The sequence below is a fragment of the Leiobunum rupestre genome, chromosome 5 (genome assembly GCF_980474605.1).
Source record: "Leiobunum rupestre chromosome 5, qqLeiRupe1.1.hap1, whole genome shotgun sequence".
NCBI classification, from domain to species: Eukaryota; Metazoa; Arthropoda; class Arachnida; order Opiliones; family Sclerosomatidae; genus Leiobunum; species Leiobunum rupestre.
In genome coordinates, this window is record NC_143388.1 from 55,317,274 (window position 1) to 55,337,688 (window position 20,415).

General features: G+C 37.1%; 1 protein-coding gene across 3 annotated transcripts; it reads left to right on the forward strand.

Annotated features, from left to right (window-relative positions):
* Positions 1–1,034: 1,034 nt before the first annotated feature.
* On the forward strand, positions 1,035–19,838 carry LOC149945314 (uncharacterized). 3 transcript variants are annotated; one of them, XM_090175604.1, is made up of 5 exons: positions 1,035–1,181; positions 11,856–12,425; positions 15,876–16,469; positions 18,284–18,892; positions 19,488–19,838. In XM_090175604.1, the coding sequence occupies exons 2-5, from the start codon at positions 11,883–11,885 to the stop codon at positions 19,806–19,808; spliced, it is 2,067 nt and encodes a 688-aa protein (XP_090031730.1). In that variant the 5' UTR covers positions 1,035–1,181; positions 11,856–11,882; the 3' UTR covers positions 19,809–19,838. The 3 variants fall into 3 exon arrangements, with proteins under 3 accessions (XP_090031730.1, XP_090031732.1, XP_090031731.1); XM_090175606.1 differs by lacking the exon at positions 1,035–1,181 and adding an exon at positions 3,902–3,993; XM_090175605.1 differs by lacking the exon at positions 1,035–1,181 and adding an exon at positions 8,983–9,185.
* Positions 19,839–20,415: the final 577 nt, after the last annotated feature.

The window sequence follows — 20,415 nt, forward strand, 5'->3', positions numbered from 1 at the left end:
GAGACCACCGGTGTAGTAGGATTTTTGATTTGCTTGGAGCACCGGTATATAAATTTCTGACCACATGTCCTATCCCATTAAAATCAAATTTTCGTAACGATAAATATGCAGAATCCCAAATCAATAAATTTTTTTACGGTATTCTGTTAACTTTCAAAATCAATTTTTCTTTGTATAGAATTTTTTGTGTTAAAAATCATATCAAAATTGATAGAATTTTAAAGAAAATTTCTTAAATCGATCAAAAAAAGTATCAGATTCAAAAAAGATATGATAGTGCCCATCTTTGGTCATAGCCCAAAATAAACTGGTCTTTGACCGACGCCACCGCCTTCTTTCCAACACTGATGGCAATGTATCCCTGGACTAATTAGTTAATTAGTCCATCATGTATCTAACTGAAAACGACTTTACTGGAGAGCGTGGTGCCATCTATTAATGGGAAAGGAAGCTAAAATTCAAAAAAGCGAAACAAAAACGTCGTCAGATAACCATTGCAGAGTATTGTAATTAGATAACTTATTCTCTACTTAGTGTACTTAAATCTAAATTATACATCCCATATAAAATATATTGTTAAAAATTGCTATAATTTAAGTTATTGTGAAATTATCAAACGAGCCAATTTAACGCGAACTGTACTTTTATGTCCCAAATTTTAGGTCAAAATGGAGCTTTACCATTTGTTGAAAAGAGAGTTACTTAACGTGTCGCCGACACTTGCTTTAAGCGCTACCTCGAAAGAGCGTGGAGCCGGGCGAAACATAGATCTGTTTCAGTCGCCAATTTATACATACTTTGTAAAACTCACCTCATGTTCCTCTAGTTGTAAAATTTTTAGCATCTCACCTCAACTCAATTGCTCTCACTTACCTCATTGTGAGACGAGAGTGCCCATCGCTTTTTCTCAAAAGCGCAACGACGACTTTTCCAACTGCACGATAAAAAGTTTTAAAAAGTCATAAGCCGTAAACGTACGTATTGATTGCCAAGGCAACGGCGAAGGTCGGCCGGTACATAGTTCCTCGGCACGCGTAGAGGTAGTCTGTGTTTGGCATTTAGTAACAACTGCGTTTGTATTACGCTGTATTTATCCACAGCTGATAATAATCGCTTTTTAAGGAGGATAGGGTCTTAGCAATATTAAAATTTCCATTTTTTACCTCGTCCAAGAAAATAAGGTAAGTTGTTAAAATTTAAGTGAATTAAGGTTTATTAAAACTCTAAACTTTTCGACCTACACCCACATACTTTATTCATAACCAGAGGCAGATAGTTCAAAAAATTAAAAGCTCTAAATATAGTCCGCGCAAACCTTTTCCCCATTTCCACTTCTGCTGCGCGTATATTGGAAATTAACCGGTTTTGTCGTGGAAGACGTCAACTCAGCTTGAGAGTCTTTTAGCCCTTTTTTGGGTCGCACTGTAACCTCAATCACTTGTCGTATTTTAATACTGTAAACGGATTTAAAATCAGGATGTTTAACTTCATAGGCCCGTCTAACATTTACAATTTTACTCTCTTATTGTTCATGGAGGCGTATATTTTTTGTGAGCTACGCAGGACGATCCTGCGTATATAAGCTCACAAAAAATATACGCCTCCATAAACACTAAGGGACGAAAATTGTAAATGTTAGGAGAGGTACAGGAATAAAAATACTGATTTAAAAAACCCTTTTCGGTTAAAAATATGGAAATTGACATCGGTCCCAGAAATAGGGTATTTGTCATTTGGAAGACTGAATGTATGGTTGACTCGAGGAATTGATCACTACGCGTAATCGGTGTACAGAGCCGTACCTTTGACTGTACTAATGGGATTACGCGTAATCTTTGAAGTCCCTACCTTTGGCAGTGGTAATCTAAGCGTAATCCGGTGTACAGATTTTCTAAGAGTGGTTAGCCCCTCGGGTTGACTACATTACTAAATAAATGAAGATATAAAATTAGATTAAAAGTAATATTTGTACCTTTAAGGCATTAACTAGTAAGAGCTTTTTTTCAGTTCGGAGAACTGTTTTTGTTACAATTCCTCATACGCGCGACAAGGGCAGATTCATCTCTAACATTTGGGTAGGTAGGACTAAGCCCTATAATTTAATTCTAGAGTATGAAAAATGACGCCGGATGCTATTAGCCGAGAGGTTGGTCACTCTGCGAACTATGTGTACACTGTCGTACCTCTGACTGTGCTAATAAGAGTTCGTGAACTCTTTAAAATCCGTACCTTTAACAGTACTACGTACTCGGTGTACAGGTCATCTGAGAGTGACTTACCCCTCGCTATTAGCCTGGGGTCGCCTGAAAGGTAAAGACGGCCCAGGACAAGGGTGAATGATTTAAAATAAGTGTCACAACTCACATACGGCGAAAAAAAGTCGTGTCGTCTGCAACTGAATCTGTAACCGGTACAGTTTTAAATTACAGCACAGAAAGCGTAGCAGACGACGAAACGTTTTCACCCGAAATTGTCGTCCGTCGAGTGTATCGGAAACAGGCTTGGAAATAAGGTTTATTTCTAAACTGGTCTATTTGGCCAGTGACTCCCAACTCATGAATTATTTAAGTGGTCACGTAGACCAGTTGGTTAATAATACGGTAGATACTTTTGAATTACTAAACTGGACACTGGACCAGTGAACCCCTAGCTTTTGGATAAAAAAACTGGTCCGAGCAATTAATAAACTGGTCTTTGACCCAGTGACCACCGCTTATTTCCAAGCCTGATCGTAAATAAGCTGGATTTGAGAAAAAATTGGGGTGTTTAAGATATTGACTACCAGTGCCACAAATTGAATATTCGATTCGTCCAATCAAATATATTTTGAAAATATACTCGAATATTCGTCTTAACTGATCAAATAGTCGAATATTCAACAAATGCTTTGAAAAATATTTGGCGGGTAAAGTGGTTTGAAAAACCTAACGAATTTCTTGATTGTTGAGTTTCTAAGCCATCCAAAGATAACGTTATGGTTAGTGACGCATCATGTGGTACTGCTCTGTCAGCTGTTAGGTCTCTTATTGACTAGATTGTTGAGCCCATTGAGTTGGGAATAATACTGTCTAGAGCCCCAGTTCAAATTTTCCCCATAGGCTTTAACACAGCATTAGTGAAGATAGGAACGAAAATCTTGGGAGGGTTATCATCTACGACAAAAGCCACCTATGAGCGAAAAATGCAACTATTTAAATGAAAAATTCTTCGATGGCCCCTGCCGCCACCTATTAGCGACTTTGTGAACTATTATAATTTTAACTTTTGAATTGAAAAGGGAAAGCGACGCGTTTTTAAGAAAAAATTTGAAAACGTGTTTTTTTAAATTAAAGTCATGTATATCTGAAAACTCTTTATTAACACAATAAAGGTTTCTTTTGTGAGTTCTTTTCTATTTTGTAATAGATTTTGAGTGAAATTTTAAGCATAATGGGTAGGAAATGCGCAGTTTCGTATTGCGAAAATAATGGAAGAAACAAAAAAGATTCTTGGCATAAGTAGGAGCAGCACTAATATTCCCAAAAAATAGGAGACATTTTAATTCTAAATTATTCAAAATTACAATAAAGTTTCCAGGTAAAGTGAATCCTTTGTTGCAAAAATGGCTCAACTTGTTGCAAAAATGGCTCAACTTGTTGCAAAAATGGCTCAAAGCCATTGGAAGATCAGACTGGGTTCCAAACGCAACAGATGAAGTTTGCGGTGATCATTTTACAGAGGAAGACTTCAGGAAAAACACCACTTTTAAAATGCTTACAAACACCGCAACACCTTCACTTTTCTTAAATACAAATTTTAGAGCTGGCATGGTACTATTTAAGAAGAAAATAAATTATTAGACCATTACTTAGATAACTTTTTACAGAAAACGTATAGTAGAAAGTGGGGTGGCCGAGTGGTTAGCACTTTCACCTAGCAGCAAGAGGAACCGGGTACGATCCCAGCTAGTGGCACTTTGTGAAAATCCGGAACCACTCCTTCTGCGTAAAGTTTGTAAGTTATCTCCCCACTTCTTAAAGGGGTTTTCCCCCGAGATATTCGGTTTCCCAATCGCATATTAACTTGCTGAGGTTAACGATAATAGTTAGTGTATATTCTTTATTATTTATATTCATTTATTTATTATATTCATTATTTATTTCTATATAATCAATATTTATTTATTTATATTCATTATTTATTTATTTATATTCATTATTTACTTATTTATATTCATTATTATTTATTTGTATTCATTTTTTACATACTTTATTTTGTTTTAGTGCAATTTAATCTTTTAAAATACTCTAAATTATTTCAAAATGAAATATGATTTACCAAGAAACTTCGTTGTTTTGTTTTTTAGCTTTAAATTATAATAGTTCACAAAGTCGCTAATAGGTGGCGGCAGGGGCCATCGAAGAATTTTTCATTTAAATAGTTGCATTTTTCGCTCATAGGTGGCTTTTGTCGTAGTTGATAACCCTCCCACGATTTTCGTTTCTATCTTCACTAATGCTGTGTTAAAGCCTTTGGGAAAAATTTGAACTGGGGCTCTAGATAGTATTATTCCCAACTCAATGGTTGAGCCTTGGTATGTTTCGGAATATCTTTCTACAGAAAACAGTGTGTGACATAGTTAATTTTTGCAGCTTTGTGGGACAAAGGGAATTTGTTATTAAAATTATAGTTTTCTTGTGGGATTTCTTACTCTTACGAAAGAATTTAACCAACTTTCTGGCAGTCTGTGCATGCTACTTAGGCCTTGAAGCAAATGCTCCTGCACCTGCAGTCAACCTTATGCGGACATAGGTTTTTCGGAGTAACTTGTACGTTATGCTGATACATTTAATTCCATGTCTAAGCTTTTGATATTGCACTTATGTCGGGAGAAAGGAGACAACTTCTTTCCATTGTTTCACAATACTAGATCAATTTTCCAAAATCGATAGGCTGGGTTTAATAGGGAATCTACTATTCAGTTATGGAAATTTTGTACATGAAATATTAGCAACACTGACTGGTAACTAAAACGGTTAAATCAAATAGTCAAATTATTTAGAATTCGAAATACTATTGGGTTCCAAAATATTCAACAAAAATAATCGAGGTTTTAAATATCCGATTATTTAATATTCGCTTCGATCAAAGATAATTTAAACTCGTACCCTAGATTCGAAATCACTCTCTCGCGCGTTGCCGATAGCGTTTACCCACTTCCCGCTTGAACTCAGAAATAATTCGCTTCATGGTTTGCGCCTTACCGCAACCGATGTAGCCCGATTTTTCTGAGGTCACGTGCCGGAAAAGGGTAAACGCTTCGTAACAAAACCGTCAATGGGAAAGCTCTCGGTATTCGAATCTAGGGTACGAGTTTAAATTATCTTTGCTTCGATTCCCAAAAAAATATTTGCAAACCTCTAAACACATATTTAAATTTAACAAAAAAGCAATACTTGTTTTTAAAAGTACGGCCAAGAATGTATTTATTTATACTCGGGGAGAATGAATATGTCGAGACTATCGACGGACACGTTGAGGCCCTAAACCCGTCACGCTAAGGGAGGGGAGGGGGGGAAAGAAGGCGGTCTTATTTTTTGCGTCCTCGCAGCAGCGTTAATCGCGTCGAAAAACGTAATTTTTAAGAACCAATGAGATTGCAGTATTATTTGATTTTATTAAAGCGGAGGAGCATACCGGGGGCCCTAACGGGTGGGATTGGAGAAACGCTAAAAATAATCTCGACATATTCATTCTCCCTGAGTATAAATAAATCAGGGGCGTAGGAGCGTTCTAGAAGTTGGTGGGGGCAAAGAGAAACGAAAAGTGGTCTAAAGAATGGTTTTGATTTTTTAATGGAGTGTAGCTTCTCCGAGTGCATGTGTACTTTTTACTACTATGTAAATTGGTGGGAAAAGACTGAAATTTAAACACAGTGTGGTTCTATAAGCTTAATATGAGTTTAAAATGAGCATTTGAGACTTTTGAAGATTTCAACAGACCAAAAAGTTGGAGGGGGGCAATAACATTAGTTGCCCCTCCCAACAAACTTCTAGGGAGAAGCATTGCCCCCCTTGCCCCCCTGGTTCCTACGCCCCTGAAATAAATACATTCTTGGTACGGCTATTCTTTAACATTTAAATAAATTTTTAGAGGTTTGCTATGTTTCGGTATAAATTTATGTTGAAATGATCTTTAATAGGGAATCTACTATTCAGTTATGGAAATTTTGTACATGAAATATTAGTCACAATGACTGGTAACTAAAACTGTTAAATCAAATAGTCAAATTATTTGGAATTCGAAATACTATTTGGTTCCAAAATATTCGACCAAAATAATTGAGGTTTTAAATATTCGATTATTCCGCAATAAAAATATTTGCACACCTCTAAACACATATTTAAATTTAAAAAAAACAATACTTGCTTTTAAAAGTACGGCTATTCTTTAACATTTAAATAAATTTTAGAGGTTTGCAATATTTGGGTATAAATTTACGTTGAAATGATCTTTAGAAAAACGTCATAAATGCAAAAAGGCCTAAGTCGATTTACAAAGCTTTGAAGCTAAGATAACTTATTAAGAGCTGCGTTCAGCGAGAAACAGCTCCGCACCGCTCGGTTCGTTGGGAAGCAGATACTATTTAAAGTGTTGAACGAACGGAGAAAAGATAATTTCATACATTTCTAATAGTAAAAGGCCCGTCAGTCACTGCACTTGCACAACCATATCACCAGGGTTATTCAGTCTTAGGAGGTGGGATTTTGGAAGCGTTCAATTAATGCCCATAAGTCAAACTTGCTTTCCCCAAATTTCACCCTCCTTTATAGTTATTGATTGGAAGCACCGTCTAGGGTAATAACATTTTGTAGCCATAATTTTCAATATTTACCGAATTTATTTTATAAATAAATATGAAAGTAAATAAATGTAAATAAATGTAAATAAATTATATTGTATTATTTTATGATAATTATACAGGGTGTTACGGTTAAGAGTACCGAAACTTTCTATATGCATTCTATGGGTCTCTATGAGTAAAAAATGTCAAATAAATATGGGTCCTAAAGTGCTTCGTTGCAGAAATATGGGCTCCCAAAAATCTACCCCAAAAACGGGACACAGCCTTAAATCTGGCCAACAATATTCCTCCTTGAACCAAATTGTTTTCATTTAACTATCAATTGTTTTTTATCCGTGAGGCGAGAAACTTTAGTAACAAGTGGCAAAAGTTCATTAATGTCCTTTTAGAAGTAAAATAAGTTTGAAGTCAAATACAAGCCATTTTAATTTATTGATACGATTTTAATTATTAAATTTAAACATAAAAATGTCATAAAAATTCTAAAGGAATGGTTTTAAGTTTGTCTAATTCGTTCTGTAGCTAATATGGCACATTGGTCCAGGAACGCTTATTGCACGGATGGGCTCAAGAAAAATGGGTTAGAAGCTCAAAGATTCAACCAGCAGTAGATTATTAAATGACTGGTGTCAGATCGACTGGCGTTTGAGTCTGTAGATAGACGGCTAAGAGAAATACAAGACATCAAATGAACGTCCTGGATACGTCCCGATGAAGCTGATATTTAACCATACTAAATACTCTCCGACGACTTTAGGCTTAACGTACACTCATTCTCGGGATGTTCACTAAAAACTCGACGGACGTCCTAATTTCTTGAAAATCAGACATTTGATCGTCTTTTAACATCCGAGTCACGTCAATATATCTATCTCCATCCGGTTATCCCGACATCATAAGGTCAAATGCAATATACCGCCGTACTGTCCATAGGACGCCGGAGGGATGATTTTGGGTTTGCTGGGGCACTGACAAACGCAGTGCCGTATTTCCACCTAGGCCAACCTAGGCCGTGGCCTAGGGGCCCATCCTTGGAAGGGCCCTCCAGTGACCGTAATTACTGTATTCGAAGGCATAAATCTATAATATCAATCGTAATTTATATTGGAGAAATTCCTAGGTAGAAGATTTTGTTTTAAAATTACCAAAATTTCTGCCTGGCAGTTTACGGACGCAGCCTTAAATCGCAATTTTGCATAATTATCGCATATTTATTCGACGATTGTTAAGAGCTTTTATTAAGTAATATTACCGTAGAGCTCAGACTTCTACGCTGAATCAGGGAAATTCAGACACAGCCTAGTTTCAGGGATAAGAGTAAATGCAGCGCGTGAAAAGGGGGTCCAGACTCCTTATCTGCCTATGGGCCCAAGATCTCTAAGTCCGGCCCTGGACAAACGTCTATTCTACGAGGATAGTCAGCCTTGTAATGTAGTAATTGGTGTTTATGTAGAATAAACTTAAAACCTTAAAGTGTAAATAATCCGAAAATCGTTTAGATTAATGCTAACGCCAGCTAAACCTATTCGGTAGTGATACGCAAAAATCAGTTACAAATAATTATTATGTTTTTTAATAAAACATCACAATAACTGCTCAAAATGCTCACAAGATTCCAGGCTTGTTCCGAATAGTCTCACATCCATCAATAATGCGTTGACGAAGATCATTAATGTCACGGACATCTGTTTTATAAACAAGGTCCTTCAGATATCCCCAAAGAAAAAAATCGCAAGGCTTTAAATCGGGAGATCAAGGCGGCCACGAAATAGTTCCTCCTCGTCCTATCCACCTGAAAGGAAATGTTGCATCAAGGTGATCTCGCACTGCGCGGCTGAAATGTGGTGGCGCTCCATCGTGCAAGAACCACATTCGCACTCTTCCAATAGCTCTGGTAACGATTCCTGAAGAAAACGTAGGTATGACTCTCCATTTAACCTAGGCGGAAGAAAATATGGTCCAACTAGATAGTCTCCAACAATACCACACCAAACGTTGAGGCTAAAGCGCTCTTGGTGAATTGCGACAATAGTTCCATGAGGGTTATTTTGGATCGATTGATGATTATTGTGCAAATTGACTATGCCGTTCCGGGAAAAATTTGCCTCATCGGCTGTTAGGATAATACTTGCGAACTGTGGGTCATTCAGTACTCTGTCCCCAAACCACTGACAGAAGTTGGTACGTCTAGGATAGTCGGCGTCGTTCAAGTCTTGGACTTTTTTGAAAATGGAAAGGGTGAAAACGATGACCACGTAGAATTCTCCAGACCATAACATGATTGACACCTAACTGTCTTCGAACTTGACGGCTACTTGTTCCCGGATCATCATCTAAAATTGTAAGTACCTAACATTTTAACAGAAAATTTTTATAAACCGAGGTAGTTACCTTGCCTGTTCTTCCACGTCAAGTGGAATGTTCTGCACTCTCTCCCGAGATGGTTGAAGTTGCCCGCTCTCTTGTAGGCGCCGGTCTACAGCTTCAAAAGATCGCCTATTCGGTACCCTTCTTAGTGGGTAGGGTTCTTGATACAACTTCCGGGCCACATCTCCTCTTCCTTCGGCTCGTCCGTACATCAAGCGCATATCCGCGTATGCAGCGTTAGAAAAATATCGCAATTGTGGTTACAAAGTAAATAAGTTTCCCAAATAACCAGATATTTTATACTGATTTATTTGAAAAAAAGTTTAAAATACAAAGTTTAAACATGGTTTTTTTATGATTTGCATGTAACCTGGAGAGAGATACAAATAATATTTAGACTGGTTTTACCAAATAGACGAACGATTGAATCTTTGAACTTCTAACCCTATAAGCGTTCTTGGACGTGCCATATTAACCACAGAACGAACTAGACAAACTTAAACTTAAAAGCATTCTTTGAGAAATCTTATGATAATTAAAATCGTTCATAACGACAAAATGTTTTTATTTTATTTGGAACCTTGTCAATAAAATTAAAATGGCTTTGTCTTCAAACTCATTTTACTTCTAAAAGGACATTAATGAACTTTTGCCACCTGTTATTAAAGTTTCTCGCCTCACGGATAAAAAACAATTGATAGTTTAATGAAAACAATTTGGTTCAAGGAAGAATATTGTTTGCCAGATTTTAAGGCTGTGTCCCGTTTTTGTGGGTAGTTTTTTGGGAGCCCATATTTCTGAAACGAAGCACTTTAGGACCCATATTTATTTGACATTTTTTACTCATAGAGACCCATAGAATGCATATAGATAGTTTCGGTACTCTTATCCGTAACACCGTGTATATATACAATATTTATTTGTTTAATTGTGCGGGAATAATTATTTTATAAATAGTCGACCGCACCACGGTTTTTACACACAATCCTAGGGAATTTGTGTGTATTAGTTTCACCAAAAGTGTGTCAGTATGGTATAATGTTTAATGAGAGCTTGTCGCGAAGTAAAAAGACTCAAAAGAGGGAGTGAGAGATGGGGTTAAAAATACGTAATAAATTAAAAAATTTCCTCAACTTCCGCGCCGCCGAGTGAGGCGTTTTAGAACGTATATCTATGGGCGAGTAAATCGAAGAGAGACCATAGACTAAATAAATGGTTGCTAGTACTATTCTAACTAGTAGGCTATGTAGTCTATCGTGAGACTAGCTCCCACTAAAAAATGTAAAGGGCGCAAAGGTAGAGTTGACACACTTTTGGTTCTTATGTCGCTTTTGGTTTCACGTATGGTGTGTCTGCCGCTGCCGCCGGTGTTGGCACGATTTCTCGCGGTACGTTAGAGGTACATAGACACATGATACGTCAATCGATTGGAAATATCATGCCCTCGCCGGCTTCGTTAACATTTGTGAGATCGAGGCTTCGGAAGTGGGGCATTTGCCCATCTTCGTTAAATTGGGCGATTTTCAATTTAAAATTACATAATTATATTAATTAAAACCGATTTAGTTGAATATTAAATTTTTAGTTAGTACTGATCATTTCTCAACTACGTTTTGGGTTGCATCCAGAAATTTTAATTTCAAGTGAGATTTCGGGCCAATTCGCGGAACCCCACAACCCACGTACCAATTGATACAGTAGCCATCTAACTCGTTCGCGTTTCGGTACCTTCTTTCCAAAACCAGGTAACTCAAAATATTAGTTTTGTCTAAAAATTAATTTAAATTAACGTGTTCGCTACCTTATTTCCAAAAAAAGATAAATCGAAAAATTCGTTTAGTCTAAAAATTATTTTAAATTAACGTGTTCGCGTGTCGCTACTTTATTTCCAAAACCAGTTAACTCGAAAAAGAATTTTTCGATAAAATTCCTCTTGGTTTTGTTGTAAATTTTTTTTAATATAAATTTAGTATTTAAAATATAGTTTATACATCGGGGGATTGTGTGTACTTAAATGTCCGTGATAGCTTGTTATTTTTAACGAGCTTCTATTTATCCCATATATGAGGCGCCAGGTGGGCAAAGAAAGACTACTTATTGTGGGACACGCTTTTATATTACTGCTATTCGCGACCGAAAACTATCGCTACGCCCCCTTGGGTTCGCTATTCAAACCTATATAGGTAGCGGCTAAAGCAGATGCTATTAGTTGTTCCTCATCGTTATGCGAAAATTTGACTTCATAAATAATGATACTGGCATATTATTGTAATCTTTACATCGTTTGCTTACATTTTGATAAGTTAATTTAAGTAAAAACGTGTTTGTGGCTTTTTAATTTGTCTGTAGCAGACGCTAGATTACAGGCACTATTTCGGAGAAGACAGTGCCGTTACGCCACCGTGACTCGTTGGTTCGCGAATAGTGTCGTAATATTTCTGCCGTGTATTACCGATCTGGGATCTCGGAGCACAATATTTTATATATTATTTTATTTTGGCAATAAAGAAGAAAGGAGTAGGGTTAACTGACAATGATTCTCAACGGAAATTTCATGTAAAACAACTCTTTATTGACATACACCAAAGTAGATTTTGCGTAATGGAGAGGGACCAGATCTGAAATATATTTGGTTTACTTACAGAGCGACGCTTCCGCGTCCACGAAAACCATGGGCAAAATGGACGCACGCGCTGTTCTCCATTTTGAACGCGTTTTTCGAAATTTCGCTGCCAACGACGGAGATCATGTCGTGCGAAGGAAACATTTTAAACAGATTTTCAACGAGGCGGACTCTCGAGTAAAACGGTTCATCGAAAACAAGTACGACGACTTCGACTCGTTTGTTTCGGCGCACGACACCGTTTTTCAAGAATCCAAAAGAGGACGCAGCCTTAGAGTAGCGCCGCACAAAGAAGTCCTTCGATATGTCAAAGGTACGGCTCAGAACGGAGGAAGAACCGAAGCTTCTTCTCGTCTCAGTATGTCCGAGGCGGTGAGTTATTTCACGAACAAAATAGAAAACTACGCATCGGAGAACGACTACTTTTTCGTGAAAAAAGAAGTAGTGCACAACTTTTATCACAATAGTCCCTACGATATTAAAAACGCCGTTGACGAAATCTACGACAGTTTCGAAGATTTCCTTGATAGTCACGAGTCGTTCTTTCACAGGACAGCTAATGGCCAAAACTTCAAAGTTAAAGACAAAAATGTGAGTTAACGTTTTCCTGATTGACAATTGTCCCCTAAAAAGTATATTATCGGTTCGATACTTTATTTAAAACCAATTATAATATAGACTTGGTACCTTAGATTCAAAATCAGGGCCTCACGTGTAGTCAATGACGTTTATCCACGTCCTGCCTCAGAGCGCCCTACAGCAACCCATAGAAACTACAAGAGGAATAGAAACAGTCGATGAAAAGTGTTACTGGCAAACGGTTCTCCGTTCATTTCCGCTTGAATCTAATTGGCTGTCATTTCCAAAGCTTTTTTTTGATTGGACCAGAGATAACCGGAAATGAAGGGAGAACCTTTTGCCCGTGTCATCTTAGTAAAGCACGTACAAAGGCAGGGCCTTCTATTCCTGTGGTAGTTTCTATGAGCAACCAATGGAAGCCGTTTTTTCCGGAGGTCAGTAGGTCACATGCCGAATGTGGGTACGATTGGAAAGTTCTCCGAATTCGAATCTAGGGTACGGAGTTCTATATTATCTTTGTTAAAACTAACTATTGAAAACGGTTTCGATGATAGTTTATTCAATGTAGTTCACACGAGCCTTAGAAAACCATTGATATTAATCAGTATGACTGGTTTCATTTTTTTAATAAAGCAGGATACACAACAATGAAGTGGTAAGGGCTTTTTACCATTGTTGTATTATCGTCCTTTCCCTTTTGTTCGGTTCGTGTAACCTCGTTTACCTCATAAATAGCGAGAAAGTTATTTATTCGAAGAACCCCCTTTAGCCACGATCACACGGCAGACTAAATCGCTTTAATTTAAGGTAATATAGAACTTCGTATCCTTTATTTCAGTGGTTCTCAACCTTTGTCATCTCGCGGAACCCCATTTCCGTTTCAAATTTATCGTGGAGCCCTCGCTTGAAAAAAGTTTCAGAAAATTAAGAAACGTTATTTTATTTTAAAATTTTAGTGCGACGATTGACACTGATTTTCACAGCTATATATCTCGTGGAGTCCCTACAATTTTAAATGTTCGAAATCTGAGAGCTGCTTTTAGATTCACCGTTTTGTAACGAAGCGTTTTCCCACTCCGAAAAATCTCCGAAAAATCCACCTCCATCGGTCGCTGTATTGTCCTATCACGGCCGGCTTTGATGAAGCTCTGTTACGCGAACAGCACGTCATCAAGTTGGCCGTGGTCTTAGCTATAGTTGGTTACCACGGTAACTATGGAGCCAATTTTTTCGGAGTTCCAGCAGGAAGTGGGTAACGCTATAGACTACGTGCGAGGTAGTTATTTCGAATCTAGGTTTACATTATCTTTGGTTTAATTGTCGGTCTAAAACTAGCTTTTAAAACCGGAAGAATGGTACATTTAAAAAGCACTTCATACGAACCTTAGACCTTGGTATTAGAAAGAATGCCCTGCTGGTATTTTCTGATAAAGCTAGATACACGAAAGCGAACTAGTAAAAATTTCAACCTTTCCGTAGAAATCTATCTTTAGATATCGCGTCATGCCAAAACGCATAATCATAAAATGATGTCATGTCGACTAGTTGCTAGAATTTATTTCACCCATGACTTCAGAAGGGTCAAAACACGGTGCCAAAAATCCCCATCCTTTTCGGGAGTATAACTACATGTATGTTGAGTTTCCCCCCAGCACGAGTGGGAGGGGCGGGTAACGTCACCGGCGCGTGATTCAATCGCGTCGGAAGACTGAAACAGGGTTGCCACGCGTCAGGAAAAACAGGGAAATCAGGGAAAAGTCGGGGAATTTTAAGAATTTGTAAAAAGTGTAGGGGAAAAGTCAGGGAATTCCATTTTATCTTGACACTTTTTGAAGGTAATTTTAGTCTAGTTATCTGACAAATTCTATGATTATTATTTAGTTCCTTCAAAGTTTTGCTATTTTTTTTAACATTGCAATAATACTTTTGTACGGAAATGTAGGTTGATTTCAATTTATAAACTTCTGATAAAAGCAAAATATAAAGCTAAGAATTGTCTAATTTCGGTTTTATAAAGTTAGGGAAAATCTCTGAAAATGGTCAGGGAAATTGAATCTGAAAATATTGTGGCCACCCTGCTAAATTTTAAGGAACCAAAGAGTTACCGGACCGAGTTCATTTGTTTTAGCAAAAGTGACGTAAACCCTGTACTTTCGTATGCTAAATGTTTAATGAATGTTCGACTCGAGATCGACCACATCAAAGACTATTTATTGACGACTTTCTAGATCTTTTTTTAGTCTATGGTATTATATCGTAGGTAGATGGCGATAGCATCTCCACAGAACGACGAAAAATCAAAAAGTACGTTAACTTTGACCATTGCTACTTAGTTCCTCCGTTCCTCACCACGAGGCGTTATTTGTTCGTTTTAACTTCCTTCCCTCCCCAAGGCATACTTTCCCTTCTCCCCTCCAGTGTTGGGCACCTCTCATCTCATTGTGAGCGGATTTGTTATTATTATCGAAAATGAGCGGTAAAATATCTTTTTAAAAGAGCGCAAAACAAAAATGAGAGGAGCGCCAATTTTACCGCTCAAAAAAAAGAGCGGAAAGAGAGGAGCGAAAATTTTACCGCCCAAAAAAGAACTGAAAGAGAGGAGTGAAAATTATACCGCTCAAAAAGAGCTGAAAGAGAGGAGCAAAAATTTTCCCGCTTAAAAAAGAGGGGAAAGAGAGGAGCGATAATTTTACCGCTCAAAAAGACGGCAGCGTGTACGGCTCTTTGACGAAAATGCCCAACACTGCTCCCCTCCCAACTTGTATTTCGCTCGTAACATTCATTAAGAAATAGGTCCGATTGACACAATTTTGGTAATGATGTCACTTTTGGTTTTAGGGCGAAGGAGCTTACTTTTCGAGCCTGATGGCTATTGGGAACGATAATCATTATCCCTCCGTAGAAAAAAATCCATTCTTGGTTCAAATAATGTTGCTCTCACGCGACAACAAGCAAAGCAATTGCACGAAAAGGGCCATAAATATATTACATTGAACTCTTAAAATTTTTAAGACAGTACTGTTCAAACTTAAGTTAAAATTTAGCTTTCCAAAGGTTTGTGTGTATAAATATATTAGGCCTAAATATTGGTTCAAAATTATCGAACTGTAAGATAATTATTCTACATCTGGCCACGATACCAAGCAAATAGATTTGGGTATGTCACTTAGCGAAAAACTTTAATTGATATAACGTAATTTGGACGATACTACCGCACAGGTAAAAATCCTACAGAGACTGTTATTTCTGTTTCTTTGTGTACCCAGCTTTAGTAACAAAAAATCTAGTAGGTCAAGAATACTTGTCGTTTTCTAATACTCTCGTGAACTACTTTGAATAAACTAAATTGGAAATGTTTTTAACACATCGTTGAACTGTATTGACCCATAATTTATCTACCTCTGTTGAAGATCAGTTTAACTTTTTATTATTTATTTATTTTATTAACTTTGTTGGTTCCAGGAAGCAAGTTCAGCTGAGTCAGAAACTGACGCCGATGATTCCTGCGAAGACGACACACTTGGCGAATCTGAACGTCTGAGGGAGGCCGTGTTGCATTTCTCGCACAATATACAAGTTTTGAAAAACCGAAAAGGAAATGATTACGTAGCAAAGTCGGTCTTGGAGGAAGACATTTTCGAAGACACGGACCCTCGGATAAAAAAATATGTCCTCGAACGTTACGAATCGCTTGAAGGTTTCTTAAAAGAACACTCTAGCGTGTTCGTTCCTTCCCGAAGTGGAAAAAGCATTAATGTATCTTCTCATCAAGAAGTACTGAACTATCTCGACAACATTTCGGGTGAAAGCCGAAAACTTGGAACACCGTCGCCTACAAATGGCGCTGAAAACCAAGCGGTCGCTTATTTCGTGTGTAAAATGAAGGAATTAGCGTTTCTAAATAAATCTGATTGCGTGACGAACGAAATCCTGCTTCAAATCTACAGAGAATGTCCTGCCCATATTAGAAAGGAAATTGACTTAAAATACCAGAATTTTGAAGACTTTTTGCAAGATTATCCTTCCAGTGTTTGCGGAAAACAATTTAAAATTAAAGTAATTTGAAATTATGAACCCTAAATTGGCGGTAGTAATTGTCAAGGAAATAATATCCAATATAGATTTCACACTCAGCCATATCTGCACTCTGGTATAGTGTGATTGAAGGTTTTTTGTTTTATATTTACGTAGTTAGTTTGAAAAAATAACCGACATGCTTCCTTAGAAATCAAAACCATATAAAATTACACTGAACAACAAACAAAATGATTTGGAATGTTTCCTAACCCAATTGACCTATTTCTGACTATTTTCGGGTCAAGAAAAACGAATATGGCGATGAATTTTTTTTATTAACTACCGTTTCCAAGATACATAATACATATAAATTAATACATAATACATATAAATTAATACATAATACATATAAATTAATACATAATACATATAAATTAATACATAATACATATAAATTAATACATAATACATATAAATTAATACTTAATACATATAAATTAATACATAATACATAAAAATTAATACATAATACATAAAAATTAATACATAATACATAAAAATTAATACATAATACATAAAAATTAATACATAATACATAAAAATTAATACATAATACATAAAAATTAATACATAATACATAAAAATTAATACATAATACATAAAAATTAATACATAATACATATGACATTAATACATAATACATATGACATTAATACATAATACATAGACATTAATACATAATACATAGACATTAATACATAATACATAGACATTAATACATAATACATAGACATTAATACATAATACATAGGCATTAATACATAATACATAGGCATTAATACATAATACATAGGCATTAATACATAATACATAGGCATTAATACATAATACATAGGCATTAATACATAATACATAGGCATTAATACATAATACATAGGCATTAATACATAATACATAGGCATTAATACATAATACATAGGCATTAATACATAATACATAGGCATTAATACATAATACATAGGCATTAATATATTATGGGCTGTTTCTAATGTTCCGAAGTAAAATGATAATCGGTATGAAACGAAGCAGTCGCACGCAAGGGGAAATAGGTCAGTAGTAGAGCATTGGACTGCATATAAAGGGTTCCTTAGTTCTTAACCGAAATCCCCCTTGGTGGTTTCGCTTTCTTTTAACAATCTTGATTAAATTAATTAAATCAATTCACTGAACATTAAAGAAAATGTTTCGGGCTCAAAATTAGCTGATATTAATGTATTTTTGTCTGCTGAACACAAATATGACAATAAAAAATGTTGGTTAGCTCTAGTTTTTGAGATATAGTCATAATGACTGTATCTCAAAAACTAGAGCTAACCAACATTTTTTATTGTCATATTCGCAATGTTGTGTACAAATGTAATTGGACGAATCTTTACGCTGAACGTTTTACGGAAAGAGGGAAGATAATTTCAGAATTTTCCCCTTCCGACGCCAGCAGGCGCTAAAGCGTCTAACCAATGAAAAATGTACACAAGAAAATGCACGACTTTGGACGGGTTGCGTTCTCCTTGTGTGGGGTGCTGTGTTTGTTGCTCCTAGGTAGCAGAAACTACTCAAACAGCACCGTGACACTGTGGAAAGGGGGAAACGGTGGAAAACCTAGTTCTAAGGTCGTCCACCAGTGGCCTCGGCGTTCTTCGCTAGAGGTATGAGCTTCAGAGTCGCTGTCCAATGTGAGCAGGTTTTGCCACTGAATGTTCCCAACGTCACTTGGGTTGCCCTTTAATAAATTCCAAACGTTTAGAGTTATAAATTGACATTTTATCGATGTAAATGGACAACCTTCTTTTCAGAAAGGAGATTGGCCACTGAAACGTAACACCACCTACGAAAATGACGACCTTGACGAAAATAAACGTATCGAGGAAACTGTGTTGCACTTCTCGCACAGCCTTCGGTTATTGGCCAATACGGAAGGACTAGAATACGTTCGTAAGTCGGTTTTCGAGGATAACATTTACAAAGACACTGATCCTATAATCAAGAATTTCGTACGCGAAAAATACGGAACCTTGGAGGTTTTCGTGCAGGCCCACCCGATGGTTTTCGTCGAGTCGCGCAGCGGCAAAAGCGTCAAAGTATTGTCCAATCACGAAGTGCGCAAATATCTTGATAAAGTGTCGCTCGGAGTCCAGAGATTTGGAGCAGCTTCACCTACAGATAGCGTCATGAGTCCAAACCGAATTCAAACGGTGAACTATTTCACGGAGAAAACTAAAGAATTTGGGTCGCTTAATAACCCTCAGTACATTTCGAAGCCAGACATGATGAAATTATGCAGAACTTGCCCTCCTCGTATTAAGAAAGAAGTTGATGATAAAATTGAGAGTTTCGGAGATTCTTTAAGAGCAAATCCTGCTTCAGTCCCTTCGAGTGACAACAGACAAGAGTTTCAAACACAAGTGAGTCGATTTATGTCGAGTGACTGATTACAACGGTAACGCCAAGAATACGCGATGGTTACGCGGGAAACGCCGAAAATACTCCTAGATTACGAGGGGCACGCCAAGATTACGCGGGTAACGCCAAGAATACGCGATAATTACGCGGGATACGACTAAATTAGGCAATGATTACGGGGGTAACACCGAAAATACGTGATTACAAGGGGTACGCCAAGATAACTCGATGACTACGCGGGTAACGCCGAGAATACGGGATGATTACGAAGGGTATTCCAAGTTAACACAACGATTACGCGGGTAACGCCGAGAATACTCCATGATTACGAGGGGCACGCCATGACTACGCGGGTAACGCCGAGAATACACGATGATAACGCGGTATACGCCAAGATTAGGCAATGACTAAGGGGGTAACGCCGAAAATACTAAAGTGATTACGTAATCGCTTAAGCACAACCAAAGGCTGTACTGGCTGTACAGAATTTGAGGAAGCCTTTAGCCCCTCGATATTAGCTCGATATCTCGCACACCCCCAGTAGAAATGAATAAATTCATGCTCGTAACTAAATATCTATTCATTTTATTTTCACAGTGTTCGCCTAACAACGAGTTAAAGCTTGTTGCTGAAGACGTAGACTTGATCAGTTTCGAAGAGGTGATACTTTCGAAGGAGCAAGTTGAGCTTTCGGTAAATTGTCCGGGCAGTTGTAATTCCAACCAGGAAAGCCCCGGGTTTAGTTTTCTCGAGCACGAAGACGAAATCGAGGATTCCGTGTACGAGCTGCTGTCGAAGGCCATCACCGCCAGAGCCTACACCGAGCGCAACATCCTTGTCGCGTATAAACATAAAACGTGTCAAACAGAATCTTCAGGCGAAATTCAATGTTTAAAACTGTATCAGTCAACACGATAATTAAAAATTACTTAGAAATTTATATTTAAATATTACGTGTTTATTACATTTAGGTAAACTTGTTTGTTTAATGGCTTTTTTCTTTGGGTTGCTACCGGAGCGCTTCCAAAATCGTTACTGGTCCCATTTATCAATCAAGACTAGATCCTGGTAAAAGTAGCTTTTCTCATTTGGACGTTGATCCGTGAGGGAGCAGCTAATTGGTTGATCCGTGTTTAATAACGGAGCAATGGAATTGGGAGCAAGTTTTGATTTATAAAGTTTTGGGAAACAATGGAGCAGAGTTGCAAATTATTTATGTTTAACTTATCTAACTGCATAGAAGAAAACCCTATGTCGACGAGTTTGGAAAAACATCTTACCGTAGAATATCGTTTTTTTGATTAAGAAACTTATAATTCAATAAATTTTATTTTACTCTTGCCAATAATAGTATAAAGAATGAAGACAGAATATTTTGAAAGGAGGTAAAAATGAGGGGGGGGGGTGTATTTATGTGACCCAAAATTTCATTTCCATATCTATCATAACACTTAAAACCAGAAGTACACTCTGTTTGAAAAGTCTTCGACAGCTGAAATTTTTGCCTCTTTTTAAATCTGCTAGA

Bases quoted from the DNA above. Each gene is read 5' to 3' on its own strand.
- LOC149945314 (XM_090175604.1), top strand. From the start codon at position 11,883: ATGGGCAAAATGGACGCACGCGCTGTTCTCCATTTTGAACGCGTTTTT. The intron at 12,426-15,875 runs GTGAGTTAACGT...TGTTGGTTCCAG, and splicing joins TCAAAGTTAAAGACAAAAAT to GAAGCAAGTTCAGCTGAGTC. The intron at 16,470-18,283 runs GTAATTTGAAAT...CCTTCTTTTCAG, and splicing joins GAAAACAATTTAAAATTAAA to AAAGGAGATTGGCCACTGAA.